Genomic DNA, 15,076 nt, shown 5'->3' with positions numbered 1-15,076 from the left:
CTGCAGGTGGTAGGACTGTGTATGGAAGAGTGGTGCCCTGGAAAACAGACACGTTTCAAGGAATAGCTGAGAGCTGTTGTATACTGGAGCCAGACACAGCAATCTGGTCATCCATTACAGGGTGATTATTGTTTATTTTGAGGAAGAGTTGACAATGCATTACTTAACCAAACTGTGAGAGGTTTGTAAATTGAGCCTGACATATCTTCTTCAATTCCAGTATTCTTAGAAGTGTCTTTAGAAAAGCTTACTCCTTCCTCCTCTTCCCTTGGGAAGCTACTAACATCCAAAAGCAGTGAATCAAACTCAGTGGTTTTCTCCTGCTTCACTTCCCTGTCCCCCCACCACATGCTCTGGTGAGCCTAAAACAGCAGGGTCAAGTATTTGCATCTGTTCTACCATGTCTGTATTCTCAATCTGAAAGAAATGTTATTTTTGAGAATTTTTTTTTCCTCATTGTCTCTCCTCAGTTTACTACCACCAGATTCCAACTGAAAGCAATCTGAGAATTCAAGGATGACTTGATGGGCAAGCACAAGTTTTAAACCAACAAGTTATTGCAGTATTACCTTTGTTCAAAAGCCAAGTTTTTACAGGTAGCGGGACAAAAAGCACAGAGAAGCTTCATGTTAACAACAGTGAAAGTGGTATGTAAAGTTATGGAGGTTGTTTCTCAGTCTGAGGTGAATGTCCTAAGAACTTCCTGAAAAAGGTTGAAAAAACAGCCTCAAATAACCAGTTTCCATCAACCTGATGCCTTAAAGAGGAGTGGAGACAGCCTGATAGTAAAATTTGTTTATTTACAGTGTTACGTGTTACAGGAATATCAGTTTAAAAAGTCAATGCTTCTCTTTCTTCAAAGTTGCAGCCTTTTGAAGATGTTAAGACATATCTGAAGAATTTTAAACATACTTGATTCCAGCCTTCCTGGCTAGTCTGGATCTGCAAGGTAAGACCATCTCATATTTTTCCTTTTTTTTTTTTTTTCATTTTCTTTTTTTTTTCCCCAGCCCTTTGAATTTCAAGTAAGGCATTTATTTATTTCCTTAACTTTTGAATGAGGTTTCAACAAAACAAAAGACAATATCTGTGGGTTTAATTGCCATAGTAAACTTTAACACTTAGCACGCTGACGCTGTCCACCTTGATAGTCAAATGCACGCTTTGCCATCAAAAGATTATGGACTCCACTAGACCTAAAATCCATGCTGGGCCACACCACCCTTTTGTTGTCTTGTGCACTGTCTTGTTAGCTCTTCCCAGTCCCTCTGGCTTTGCCCTGGTGTCCAACATCAGGATGATTGCAGAGCTCTGAAACTCCCTTTACTTATGGCCATGCAGAGCACCTTCAGTCAAACCCACTTATTTCTCACAACTAGGGAGTTTTACAGTATCAACCAGAAAAGCCTGAAAAGCAAAGGTTATGGAAGGGCTAATAAGAAATAGTATATACATGCAGTGTTCAGGTTTTGTGAATGACGTTTTTGTTTGTTTTTGGTTGCTGCTTTCCCTCCTCATATGCATGTTAAATAAAACAGAACACTCACTTTTGCTCTGTGAAGTTTTGTGGCCAACTTCATGAAGAGGGGAGCAAATGTGAATATGCACTAGTTAAACGTAGGGATGTGGTGGTGGTGGTGTAGAAGTGTTTGAATATTGCAGTTATTCTGGTTACCCAGTCCATGATGATGCAATGTAGCAGTCAGGCTGCTCAAGTGCACTGCTTGTGCTGTAGCATTTTTGGGCATTTCAGTTGGTTGCTGGAGCCAGAAGGGTTTTGCCCACATTGCAATGGAACTGGAACTGCTGGAGACAGAGGGCATTCAATGGGATTTTCAAGCACACATTCAGACTGAACTCTGACCCAAGACACCCTTCTTCATGCCATTTTCTCCTCTTGCTTTTGCTGGACAAACCTGTCTGTTCTTCCTCCTGTACTGTCCCACTTCCTCAGCTCTTTTCCTTTCAGTCCATGAGCCCTTCTGGCTGCAGTCTCTCAGCCTGTTTCTGGTGATGCTGACTGCCCTGTGTCCATCCTGCTTCCTGGGGAAAACCTTCCTCCTGCCTTTGCACCTGCAGCCTCCAAGAGCCTCTGATGGCAGATCATCTAGATGGGGCTATCTAGAGGGGATAACTGATTCTCTAGAAGTGGGAAGGAATTGGAAAACACAATTTTGGACAGCCTCCTCTATGTCTGAGCTCCCTGTGGCTACTTGGTCTCTCTGTGCTGGCTTTGTGTTGTTTGTCCCTCTCCTGCCCTGGGACCCTGCAAGGTGCCGGGAGTGAGAGGACACATTTTCTTTACAGAACTACTTCATTCCAAGGGGCCTGCTGGGTTGGGGTGACTCTGACAGGTATTTTTGCTGAGAGAATGGAAGTGACCAGAACACTCCACTGTGAAAAACTGAGAGAGGAAAAAAAGTCTGTGTCTATTTTTAATACAGAAATGGGCTAAATGAGAAAAGGGTGAGGGGCAGACCTACAAAGTTAACCTTGGGTATTCTTAATTTCTAACCATTTAAGAGAGGGGTGGGTGGGGTAAATGCAGCCAACTGCAGCAGCAAAGATGCTGACAGAATATTGTGAGAGAGGCAACTTTTTACAATTGCAGACAGCAAATATCTCTTTGCATTCCCTACAGAAGATTGTGCCTCAGTCCCATCTGTTTCTCCAGTCAGAGACCAGTCTGAATAAGGTCCACCTGACACAGAAATTCCTGTATAATGTGCTTTGCTTGCTGCTGAATTCACTTTTCAAATTTTCTGCATCTTCACTTTTCAAATTTTCTGCATCTTCACTTTTCAAATTTTCTGCATCTTCACTTTTCAAATTTTCTGCATCTTCACTTTTCAAATTTTCTGCATCTTCACTTTTCAAATTTTCTGCATCTTCCAGTCTATTAATATGTGGCATGTCAGTTTGCTTCAAATTAGCAGTGTTTGTATAGGATTAACTTGTACACATTTACACTCAAAGGATTTATCTTCCTTAAGTCGCTAAGCTCCTTCTTTCAACATCCATTTACTCCAGACTCCTATTAATTTAGCACATCCAAAGTGACTTGTTTTGCTCTGTGTTCCTGATACCATGCTGGGAAGTCCCAAGGGCTGGAACAGCAAATTCCTGCCAGCCTTCCTGGCATTTGAATCAGGTTGCACACATGTAAAAAAATAAATGAGCACGGTGCACATCTCTCTGCTAACTGTAGGATGATGCACTGCCCTCTGTCATGCTCTTCCCCAGGCCCTCCCACAGGATTAAAGGGCTCCTTGCTGATGTTCATGGGGAGGGAGTGTGCTTCGAGGGACGGCTGAAAAGAACAAAGAGGGGCATGCTGATGGGGAAAGGTATGACTGTCACCCTTTCCACTGTCCCTCTTATTTTCCTGACCTTGGCCACAGTTTTGCTGGCTGTGTTGGGTGCACTGTGAAGCCTTGTCTCAAGACCTCTCACAAGCACAGCAAGTGCTCACTGTGTTAGTCTGAATAGAGTCCTAACCTTTTGAAGGCATTGATGGATTTATCCATCAAGTGTTTCATAAGGCGTTTTTGTGTCAGCATTAGAGATCAGAAAAGTTTTCTTTTTCAAATGAGAAAGATCTTGGCTTTCTTTGTTCTGATGGTGATCTTTGACAAGACAAGTAGTTCTACTCATTTTGTTAAAACCTAAATAGCAGTACATTAATAAGTGTCTGGTACAAACAACTGATAAATGTAATCAAATAGGTTTTAAGCTAAAGCTTGTAATTCAGTCTTTTTTCTTCTTTTTAGAAAAAAAGATCATAGGAAACACTATACTTATTGTGCCTTCTTATTGTTCTGGAATCCATTGGCAGCAGTAAAGTAGTCCTTATGAAAACCATTCTTGACTTCTGTTGTGACAGGGGTTTCCTTTATAGCTGTTCTTGAAGGAGCTTTCCGGTATGTCTATAAAAACAAAATCCAAAGTAAATACTTGGATTTATTTAGTGCCTTCCAAACACTACTTATGGTTAACTCTAAATGGAGCTGCTTGGTGTTTGTTGATGTAAATATTTACTTCAGACTGCATTAAGGGTACTGTTCTCTTTTCATTGCTGTGGGTGATGTTACTTTACCAGTATTACTGCAATACTTGATGTCAAAAGAGATTTCAAGCCTTTATACTAAAAGCTGTATGCAGGCAAGCTGGAGCAGTCCCTGCTAAATCAGGTCAAAGTAAACAATGCAAAGACAGAACTGTTTGTTTCTTTTTTTTCTGAGGAGGAAGAAAGACTCAAAAAGTTACCCAAAAAGCAAATTTCAACCTCCTAAGTACTGAATATGGTACCTGACTTGCTATAGAAGTGCAGAAGAGCTGAGCTGCAATGAGGAGGTCATCATTACTGGGTAAGTCTCTACCACAGTCATTACTACATCTGTCATTCTTGAGCGACATATCCATTTTAATACAAACTTATTTTAAGTACTGATGCTCATTCTACATGTGAGTTCATGAAAACTGCTACCCAAAAAGTTATGGTTTTCCTCACTCTTGGCAGGGTGCTTACCTTAATGTAGAAGTTTATGAAGAGAATGACCAGTGTTGCCATGTAGGAGGACTGGAACATGAGGCAGCCAAATGGGAACCCACACGGCTTCACAGCTGCGCTGAGTGTGTGCGCAATAGTGAGCAGAAACTGGATCTGCAGGGGGAAGGTAATGAGTGTTTGCAGAGAAAGGGTCAGTGATAGCTAAATCAGATACAGAAATGTCCCCTAGTCCTGCTCTTTGAAAGTTTGGGTACTCTTGAAAACTATCCTTTCTAAGATCTGTATTTTGAGCATTAGGTTAAAATGGTGCTCTTATTAAATTAAAAAAAATTCCAATGGGTCAGAGGTCTTGGAGCTGACTGGAGGTGACTATCAGACATTTTTATAATTATTAATCAGCTTTTCTGTGATTCAAGAACAGTAATTTTCTATGCAAGAGTTCAAAAATAACAGAATTTTGTAGACTGCAGAGTTTCTACTGTATAGTAGAAATAATTTCTAACCATTAATTTATTAAGTTAATCATGCTTCAGTAATGACTTATGCTGGATAATAGTTTTGCTATACTTGAATTCAAACTAGCTTAATTTTGTAGATAATGTTTATCTCTAGTTCATTTAGTCCTCTCTCACACTTTGAAAGATTGCTGGTGTAAAATAGATACGTACCAGTTGTGCCTGAGTGAGGTATTTCTTCCACCAGAGATATTTGCGCATAGATGGGATGACTGACAGTCCATAATAAGAGTACATAAGCACATGGATAAAGCTATTCAAAGTGGGTCCAAAGAAACCTATAAAAATCCAGCAGGGGAAAAACAAATTTATATACAAACTGCTAAAAAGTGAGAGAAGATACTATTGTTTGTGGTGTGTCTTGCATACTGTAAGTATTTCTTTCATGTCTGTCCTTTGCTAAAGGCATTTCTGATGTGCAAAGATGCTGTCCTTGGGACAATTGACAAAATGAATGATGCTTTTTACAGGGTTTTTCTTGTGCTGAATATTGTATTTTTATACCATATCTTTCTTCTTTTTTTTTCCCGATTCCATAGTTCACAGGCTACTTTTTTCTCTCCCTCCTAATTTTCTTCTTGCTGTCCGTCTCTCCATTATTCTTGTAAGCTTAAACACTGATGTGGACTTTGCTGATAGTATGGTAGCCCTAAGACCCTGGAAGGCACCCGTGCTCCTGCTCTCTGGAGCAGGAATTAAATACTCTGAATTAAACACAGCCACAAGAGGCCAATTTAAGCATCACTTTCATTTTCTTCAGTGACTCCTTGCTAGATGCAGATTTCTGGAATTTCATCCCAGATAATACCTTGCTGTTCTTATTAGCTTCACTTAGTGAATACTAGTTCTTGTGCAAATTAATTATCCTCTTAACTTTAGTGCACAAGAAGCAGCACTATATCTGTTGTATGCTCATCCATTTGATGACAGTGCTACATCTACAAAAGTTTCACCAGTTGTTCTGATTTTTCCATTAATTAATTACTTAGCTACTGATTTTTCACTTCCTTAGTTGTATAGTGTGAAGTGTGGTGACCAGGTTCAGATGCATCAGAAAGCACAAACCCCACTAATTGGTTTACACCTCTAGAAACAGATGCTAATTGCCATGAAATTCTTGATTCCTGCTTCTTCCTGTAACAGCGATTTACTTTGATTTTGTGCTGTCCATAGTAAGTGCCAACAAATATCGATTCTGCTTTTGGTTCTGAAAAACACCTGCAACAAATTTCTTTCCAAAATATTACAATAGACTGAAGTGACTCCCTTTAGTAACTTGAAAGAAAACTGTTTTTCTTCTTGACTCTGATAACATCTGCCACAGGAAGTCTCTAGCTGTGTGAAGCCCTGGAAATATGTGTATGTTGTGAGACAGCTGAAGTAGTTTCCTGCTGTTTGGACTTACACAAATGCCAGGTGACTGCTCTGTGGTATCATATATATTCCCCTCCTCGATGGAGAAGATGACAAACAATTACAATATCCTTCCAAGAGCCAAGGAGTTTAGAGATTACTGTTGTGAAATATTTTGAACCCAAAATACAGTAAGGTGAAGGATGCTGCTCTTTCTACATGGAATACTAGACCATATTGATCACTTCTGCCTATCCAGTACTTCTCCTGCTTGGATGAGATGTTCTCATATAAAAGAGGAGAAACTCAAACTGGTGTTTTAATTAGTGATTAGGTAAGTAAAAGTATCTTGCTAAAGCAGAGTGTCAGATTGATGCATACAGGAGTCAAACCTCTCAAGGTGCTATTGATTTCAGGTGTTGTGATTGATACTGACCTTACCAGGATCATGATTCCTTCCTACATAAGCTTTTGGTGTAGGTCTTGTATGTGATCACTCCTGTACACTAGTCAGTAGTGTTGTGCATTGAGGAGAAGTAAATATGAGAGGTTGTGGGAACTAAGTGGAAAATCTGGGGCCTGACATTGAGATATTTTTAGCCTGAACTTTTAACCATGGTTTTACTTTTGCTGTGTTCTGCAGGTGATCAGCAGTTCTGAAAGGCTGTGAATTTAAAGGTGCTATCACACCACACAGTGACACACTTCCTTTGCACGGTGATGTGATTCCACTTTCACTGAGTTATACCCCAGGTTAAGAATCAAACAAAGACTTACTTTGCCCACAAGGTATCCAGTTCAGAACACACCACCAAATGTTAAACATAGTGGCATGGTGATACACATGAAGGAAGGTGATCTGGCTGCTTTTCTTTCTCAGTACAAAGAAGATAGTGTCGGTGAATTCAATTACTTTGGAAAAATAATACCACCACAGCACCTTGGCTACCTGTACAAGCAAGAACAAAGGAGCAGGAGATCAATATCTGTCCATACAAGAGCTTAAGTATTACTGCACTTGCTCAGTCCCTAAGCAGGCAACTTCTCAAAAGGCATTAATATGCTTTTGAAGGAGAAACATGAGCTCTGTCTTCAATTTTATTTCCCTTTTCAATGGAGCAGTTTTGAAAAAACCCCACACATCACCTTTTTTGTGATTGCATAAATACACAATTATTAAAATATAATTTAAGAAATAGAAACTTTGAGAAAGTGTTTTCTATTTGTTCTCTTTTTCAAAAGTACAGTTTTGTGGATTGTGGCTTTTTCTGTTTTTTTTTTGTCTGTTTGTTTTTTAAGGTTATTACCATTTATATTTTCTTGGCGGCAAAATTTGTTCACTACCAACTTCTTTTTAAAAATATAAATTTGGTATTTGGTACAATGAAATATATCTTCCTCTAGAGCAGAGACATTTTATCAGAGCTTGGGATGTGTTCTAGGACAGTTAAGGACAGTTAAAAGGTGAAAACACCTTGTTGATGGGAAAAGGTATTTAATCTTAAGGGTTGGGGAAAATTATATAAGTTAATCTTTCTGCCCTTGAGCTGTGGAAAGTAAACCTGATATGGGGAATGACAGAAGGTGAATACATGGAATTGCTGTGATGCAGAAATTAGGGCTGAAATCAGAGATGAGTCAAACCAGCAAAATGTCTCTGCAGGAGTCCAGAGTTTACAGTTGAGCTCAAATCAATTTCCAGGTACACCCCAACCTGAATTTTAGCTTTTAGTTGATTTATTTTTGTTCAAAGTATTTAAAGGATCCAGTTCTCTATTTTAATAGTCAGACAACACTGTTTTGACCACAGGGGGCTTTTCAAAATACTTCCTGTCGTGCTTTCCACTGCAAGGATGCGTCTGTACCGAATCAAAAAGGTAACACTTTTTGTCTCTACCAGCTATTGAGCAAGCTGATTAAAACTCATGCTAAAGATGTTACTGAGAGCATCCTTTTAACTTTCTTGAATGCAGAGGTGTTGCACCAGGGACTGCTGTGGATTCTGAGGGCTGAGCTCCTGCTGCCTCTCACCCGGATATCGGCCTCCCCTGCACTGTGGAGGTTCTGGCACTGCAAGTTGTAGCCGCCTTCCCATGTGGCAAGGATGAGCTGGAAACAGAAAACAGAGGAGTTATGTTCATGAACAGATGGAGCAGTCTTTATCCCTGCAGTTGTTCTGTGTTTACTGAAAAAAGCAGCGTGGAGGTACAGTAGATACCCAACTTCTATGAACTGATGCTTAAACCAGACAACTTGCTAAAATCTTCTATTTTGAAACAGGAAAGGCTTCAACTTTTGGTGTTGTGGAGATACACCATTTTGGTGCAAATCTATTCCTCTTCTCTGGCTTTAAAGCCTTCAAGGCAGCCATTAAAATCTCCTGCTGTGTAATGCAGTGATCTTTATTCCAAAGCTCATGCTCAAGCCTTCTATCTTCTGTCCTGAAGTGCTATGGACAGAACTTAACAGAGCTAATTGTGCAGAACTGTCCTTGAGAAAAATTCTGTCGTGCCAAGGATGCAAACAGAAGGCAAATCCAAAGCAGTGCAATAGGAGAAGCTGCCATACACATCTCTTTATCCTGCACTGTTAAATGCTGGAAGAAGTAGAGACCAAACACAGTGCTGAATGGAGAAAGGAATATGCACTTTCTTAGGTTCTGCACACATCATACTGGGAAATTAAATTACATGTCAGTACTACACAGGATTGAAGCAGAAGGTTTCTAGAAAACCATATGGTAGCTTTTGATGAGGAATATTTTTATAGTTATGACCACCTAAAGTACTCAGCATCTCTTTTGGAAGAGGGAGCACCATCTTGTCTATAAATGTTATGAAGAGTCTATTGATTTTTTTTTAAAGGTCTTGCTTATTCTTGAATGTGTGCAAAGTGGTTTTGGGGCCAAACTGAGCAATTTGTGTTCTGGGCTCTGTCTCACTCTCTACAGGTGATGCAGTGAGCAGTGGTGGGAGAAATACATGGAAGTGTTATGCTGTAAGGAGAATTGCAAGTTGCTGAGGGAAGTGGTTGCTTTCAACTCTGGTGCTACATTCAGGGGCATGATTTGTGTCAGCACAGATGGGATGATTTATTTTCCCCCTCCAGTTCACACTGAAAAGTAGTCTCCTGTAGTGAATGTGTGAGTCTATACAAAAATGAACCAGAGATATTTTTAGTAATCAAAATTAATTAATTCATAGAGTAAATTCATAAAAAAATTGCTCTTGATATTATCTGGAGAATTAGAAGATAGCCTATAAATTCACATTAAAATATTATAAACCCTGGAGAACCAGGGTCTTCTACTCATTTTATTCTGAGTTGCAATTCTGCAATTGCGTCCCTGTAATTTTGACTTAGCTCATGTATGTGGCCAAAATAACCCACAGAGATTGTAGAGAGAGGTGAAAATACAATAAATGAATGTTTTTTAGATAACTGCTATATAAAAAAAATGAAATAAACACACTTATTTTTGGAGCAGCCTGTGTTTCAATATTTACCTGCAGTGTGTGCCAGAGTTCACCAAAGCAAACAGGATGGGACCAGAATCTTAAAACAGGGGAAACAACAAAAACCCAACCAGAGCTCCTCATACAAATGCTCAGTGCAGCTAAAATGACACCTTGTCTTGCTAGGCTGGCCTCTGCTTGGGTGTTGTGCCTGCAAGAACACAGGGCTGGGACACAAGGGCTCCTCTCCCTTCCCTCCTGTAGCAGTCAGGTGGGATGGGGGGCACAGGTCCCACCTCTCTACCAACCTGCAGAGGTGCTGAACAGCATTAAAACTCTAGCAGAAAAAAGAAATTATGCCATTCATTTCCCTATTATCTTTCAAAAAGCTCCTGAGTGGAAAAGGAGTCATTCCTATTCTCTAAGTAGAAGGCAGAGAACCTGCCAGTCTCCAGGTTGTCCCTCCTGTGGCATATCCTTGGTCTGCAGGTCTGTGCTTATGCCATAGCTGGAACCAGACAGCTACTTCATGAGGGATAGGGAGCCACATGGTGTGGTTGCTTTTCTGGGTAGCTCCTCTTGTGGACTCCTTTGTGTGCTCTCCTGCTTTGGATTTTGTCCCCAAGTGAGAGGTGACTGGTCCACAAAATGAGTCTTTCAGAATAAACAAGCAAAGCATCATTGAGAGATTTGCAGATTTACTTTCATTTCTGTCTTGTTGTTTGAGAACCACTGAAGAAAATGGCATTTTCATCTTTTTCTTGGCTGGGAACACCATAGTCAAACAGTGCTGGAGTGTCAGGAGCTCATTTGGAGGCAGCATCCAGGCTGTCAGCAGGCTGAAGAGATGACATCTGGAAGCTTTGTAGGGCACAACCTCAAACGTGGTTATCTACAGCTCTGCCAGACTCCTGCAGTGCAGGATCTACTAATAGGAGCAGGAATTAAGTGATATTGCCTCTTGCTATTTATTTTTTTCAGTCAGTGGGGTGAAACCCTCATTAGCTGTATAGGTGGGAAGCAGAGATAGTAGGAGCACGTCTGCCCCTTGTGATGGCATGGGATTTAAATTATGACCCACAAAGCCCCAAACCTCTAAAAACAAAGAAGAGGTGACTGCTTTTCCATTCTTGTGCATGATCTAGGGAGGACTCTTTCTCCTGATTTTACTGAGAAACTATAAAATGTCATTGCCAATGTGCTCCATAGCATTTTGTTTTATTCATATTTTACATGAGTTATTTTTTGGAACTGAGCTCCGTGATATGATGTGCCTATAACATTTTTTAAACTAAAGCTCTTAAAAATTTTTATGTTATGAGGCATGCAATTTTTAACCATTTTTCCAAGATTAATGAAAACAATTTTACCTATTGCATTCTATATCTGTAAATTCATACTTTTCCCACATTTAAATTAGTCAAATTGCTGATTTCTCTTTTAATCTCATTGTAGGAATTTACACTTTTCAGGTTCCAATTGCAAGAACACTTTACTCTCTCAGCTTATTTTTCTTTTCCTTTTACAACCAAGTCATTTTTTTTCCTTTGTTGAAGAAACCCAACCTCATAAAATTTTCTCCTGCAGTATGTAAAATGTAGATTCACTATTTGCTATTTTAAATATTTTGATTAGTCTGTTTTATAACTGTTCTGATTTGTATATGATTATAATAGATTTTTTTTTCCCCTCAAAGTCTCTTTACTGGGTTGTTTTTTTGTGTGTTGGAAGTTAGGAAACTTTCCTGATATTGCTGAACAGGTGAGCTCAGTAGTATCTAAAGTTTCGGGTGGTTTTTTTTTTCCCCAAGTATTCCATTCATAGTTTCCATGTTGGAAAATGAGATGCAGAAACTCTTAGAGACTCAAAAAGAAAATCAATATTTCTTTTCAACATCACAGGTTTTTAACTGGGTAATTGAGAAATCTGCAACTCCTTACAAATGGTCAGCATGCAAATGGAGAGCAGGCTTTGGGGTGAGAATATTATTCTCTCTGACTGCAGAGTTTTATTTAATTTCTTTTATTCATTCTTCCATGATTCTGTATAACACCAGATTTTGCAGATCATTCTGTTTGCATATTCCCCAGTCATTTCACTTGGCAGAAGAATTTCCTCTGTTTTTTGTCTGCATTTCAAGAGTGAGCAGCTTAGAGTGAAGACCTTTTGTGACCTCAGTCTTTCACATCAGCTTTTCTGTAGCTCAGCATTTCTGTTCTCTGTTGCAGGTACCTTACATACTACTCTGTGTGTTTTAGGAAAAAGAGAAGAATTCTTTTTGAGTTTTGACTGTTCTGTTTTGCAAGATAATTTTCAAGACCCCTGGCTGATTTCCAGCGGTGCTAAATGAGCCAACAGTGTCTCTGGAACAGAAGCTGCTACTTTGACATGAGATGTTTTGTTATCAGGTCTCTTTTTCCCTGATACCAAGCTGTATGTTACTTGTACTATTTCAGTCACATTCCCTTTCATACACCAAGAACTCTTGTAGCTCTGTAGAGCCACTGGTGTTATGATGGTGCAAGTGAAGGATGTATTAAAGACATGAGAAATCCCCTCTCTTTCAAAACACAAATTTCCTCCCTCTAGAAAATAATTTTTTGCATTCTTGGCAGCCTATCCTGAAAATAATACTAAAACATGTATTGTTTGAAGCTATTTGGAAAAACAGGTCACGTAAAGAGGAAAGCACTGCCTTGTGAAAAATTTCTGCTAAGTAGTAATATCCTGATAATGAGTAGAGTTTTCATATTTTGCTGTTGCTCTAGTGTTGTTTTTAAGAGATTCCAGTGTTTTACACCAATAAGTGACTTCTATTTGCCTACTTAAGCATGAAGATTCACAAGAGTTGTTTTGCCACAACAGCCCAACTCATGCCATGTTTTTTTAAGTGAGGAATCACATTGTTCAGGAATGAAAGCTGGTTCCTCTACCACAAATTTCAGGGAGAGGTTGGGCTGCAGGTACCTGAGGATGATATAATCCTCTCACTTTGCTGAGTAGCAAACTAAGCACCAAGGGCCTGTGCCCTGCTCATTTCAAGTTTTCAGCTTCAAAAATCTCACAGCTTTAACTTGTTCTTGTGTCTGCCCTCTAGTGATAGGGTAGAAAGGAAAGCAACATGACAACTGAATGGATATTCCCATTTCTACTGCCTGCAGTTTCTCTGTACTTTTTGAGTTGTAGAAAAATCTCTCTGCATGGCTGGGCTTTCTCAGAGAGAAAATGCCCCTTCCTGAGGAAGGGAAGTGAAGAGAGTTCTGAGATCATCTTCCTGGGATCCAGATACAAGAATGGTGGAACATGTGGGAATGGTTCAAGCTGCACCAGGGAAGGTTTAGACTAGACACTAGGAAGCATTTCTTAACCATGAGGGTGGTCAGACACTGGAACAGGCTTCCTAAAGAGGTGGTTGATGTTCCAGGTCTGTCAGTGTTTAAGAGGTCAGTGCCCTAAACAGCATGCTTGAACTTTTGGTCAACCCTGAAGAGGTCAGGCAGTTGGATGAGGTGGTTGCTGCAGGTCTCTCCTAACTGAAATAGTCTATCCAGTATATTGTCTGTCTATACAGAAACAGCTCAAAAGGAAAGCCAAAAACTAATAATGGACTTAATATTCAAATAATTAAAATTCCTCTTCAAAGTTCAGAGTGGGAAGATGAGCACTCGTGTCCTTCTTGTGGTAAAAACAGAGCAGGATGCCTCTTGACATTTTTGGGTGTGGTGTTTTACTGGGTTTTCTAAGGCACTCCAGCTCTCAGGCCAATTAAAACAACTTGATCAAGCAATGGTGGTCCTGTTAAACTAAGTAAAGGAGTCTAATCTGTCTATGTAGCATGAAGAAAAGTTTAATTTGAAGTTCTGTGAAACACTTCCCTTGGCCATCGGAGACTTCTGTTAGTCCTTGGGAATGGCAGTTTCATCCTGGATCTCTAGACTTGGGCAAAACAGTCCTAAAAGCAATTATCTAATGGCCACATCCCAAGGGAAAGGAGTCTAACCAAACACTCAGGACAGTGTCTTAAGAAGGAAAAAGGAGTGACTTTTTAAAAAAAATTAGTTTTGGCATGGAATGCCTGAGAAAGGTGATCAGTGTCTAAAAACAGACACCAGATGTTAATAATCTCACATGATTTTCATTTTTAGTTTTTAAAGGGAGAAATCAGCTCCTTGCCTGTAACATGATTCACTTCCACAAGCATCCAACACCTGAATTGTCTTGCTGTCCCCAAGAGGCTGGAGTGAAGCCCACCCACAGTGCTACTGAGGCCATCACACTTTTACATGGTAACTCAATGAATAGAGGGAGGAGCCATTAAACACCCTTGGTAAGTCTTAAATCAGTCTTAAACAAGACCTAGAAAGCTTTAAGACAGTTGTTTGGGTTTGTGGTTTGTTTTTTTTTTTTTTGATAGGGACATTAAGTTGTAAAATCACCTGTGAATAGTATTTATTGGAGAATCTTTCTCTGTAGAGGTTGCCTATTTTCGACACAACTCCAAGAATTATGGTATAATCTCAGATTTTACATGGATAACTGAGATGCAGAACAGCCTGAGTTTCCAGAACAAAACCAGGTGCTGAATAGGAAATACCACACAAGATTTTTCACGAGTGAAATATTTTGTTGTTCCTCCTTATGATGCGTTCAGGATATTTTTCATGGTGACAGAAATGTAAAAAACATGTTTTGGGCTACTGCTTGGTGAGGCTTTCCATGGGTCTAGTTAGAGGTCAAATGATTACATACATGGTGTGTCCCCAAAAAAGATTGGCTGATTCTGTAACACATCAGCTGGAGTTTGATATCCTGCCCTGCAGCACATACAGCTGGACCCTGTGTTGGATCTCTCATCTAACTAGAGCATTGTACCTGAAAGGATACTGGTTATTCCAGAGTGGAGAAAGTATGTGATTCCATGCTTTCTTCTTGTTTTTAGGTCAGAAAATTAATAATCCAGTGACAAAAATAAAGAGCTCTTTCCCAAGTGAAGCTTTGGTAAATGTATTTTTTTTAATCAACAAAAATTTTTTCAAATAAAGCCATGTTGTTGAGAAACTCCCAAACAGTTCCACTTAATCTCCCTGAAGTAAATGGGAGACTGATAGAAGGATTAGGGAACTACTTACTTCAAAATTACTTGAAATCTGTTATGAATGATAATAATTTGAGTGTTGCTGTTGTCTGGGATAGTGGAATAGGCTAAAGGAAATCTCTCCTAGGCTTATTTTCTGTGAGTCTTT

The 15,076-nt window shown here is 39.6% G+C and overlaps 1 protein-coding gene across 1 annotated transcript in view; it reads right to left on the bottom strand.

Moving 5' to 3' along the window:
- Positions 1-780: 780 nt before the first annotated feature.
- The window catches only part of ELOVL2 (ELOVL fatty acid elongase 2), a 49,240-nt gene continuing 34,944 nt past the window's right edge, over positions 781-15,076 (bottom strand). The window contains exons 4-8 of the mRNA XM_071553262.1: positions 8,410-8,487; positions 7,156-7,327; positions 5,179-5,303; positions 4,529-4,663; positions 781-3,926 (exon numbers count right to left, since the gene is read on the bottom strand). Coding sequence (XP_071409363.1) covers positions 3,798-3,926; positions 4,529-4,663; positions 5,179-5,303; positions 7,156-7,327; positions 8,410-8,487 — 639 coding nt within the window. The 3' untranslated portion in view covers positions 781-3,797. The remainder of the gene's footprint in view (positions 3,927-4,528; positions 4,664-5,178; positions 5,304-7,155; positions 7,328-8,409; positions 8,488-15,076) is intronic.

Source organism: Pithys albifrons, chromosome 4 (genome assembly GCF_047495875.1).
Source record: "Pithys albifrons albifrons isolate INPA30051 chromosome 4, PitAlb_v1, whole genome shotgun sequence".
Classification (NCBI taxonomy): Eukaryota; Metazoa; Chordata; class Aves; order Passeriformes; family Thamnophilidae; genus Pithys; species Pithys albifrons.
The sequence above is the reverse complement of the archived record's forward strand: the minus strand, read 5'-3'. Positions and strand labels throughout refer to the sequence as shown.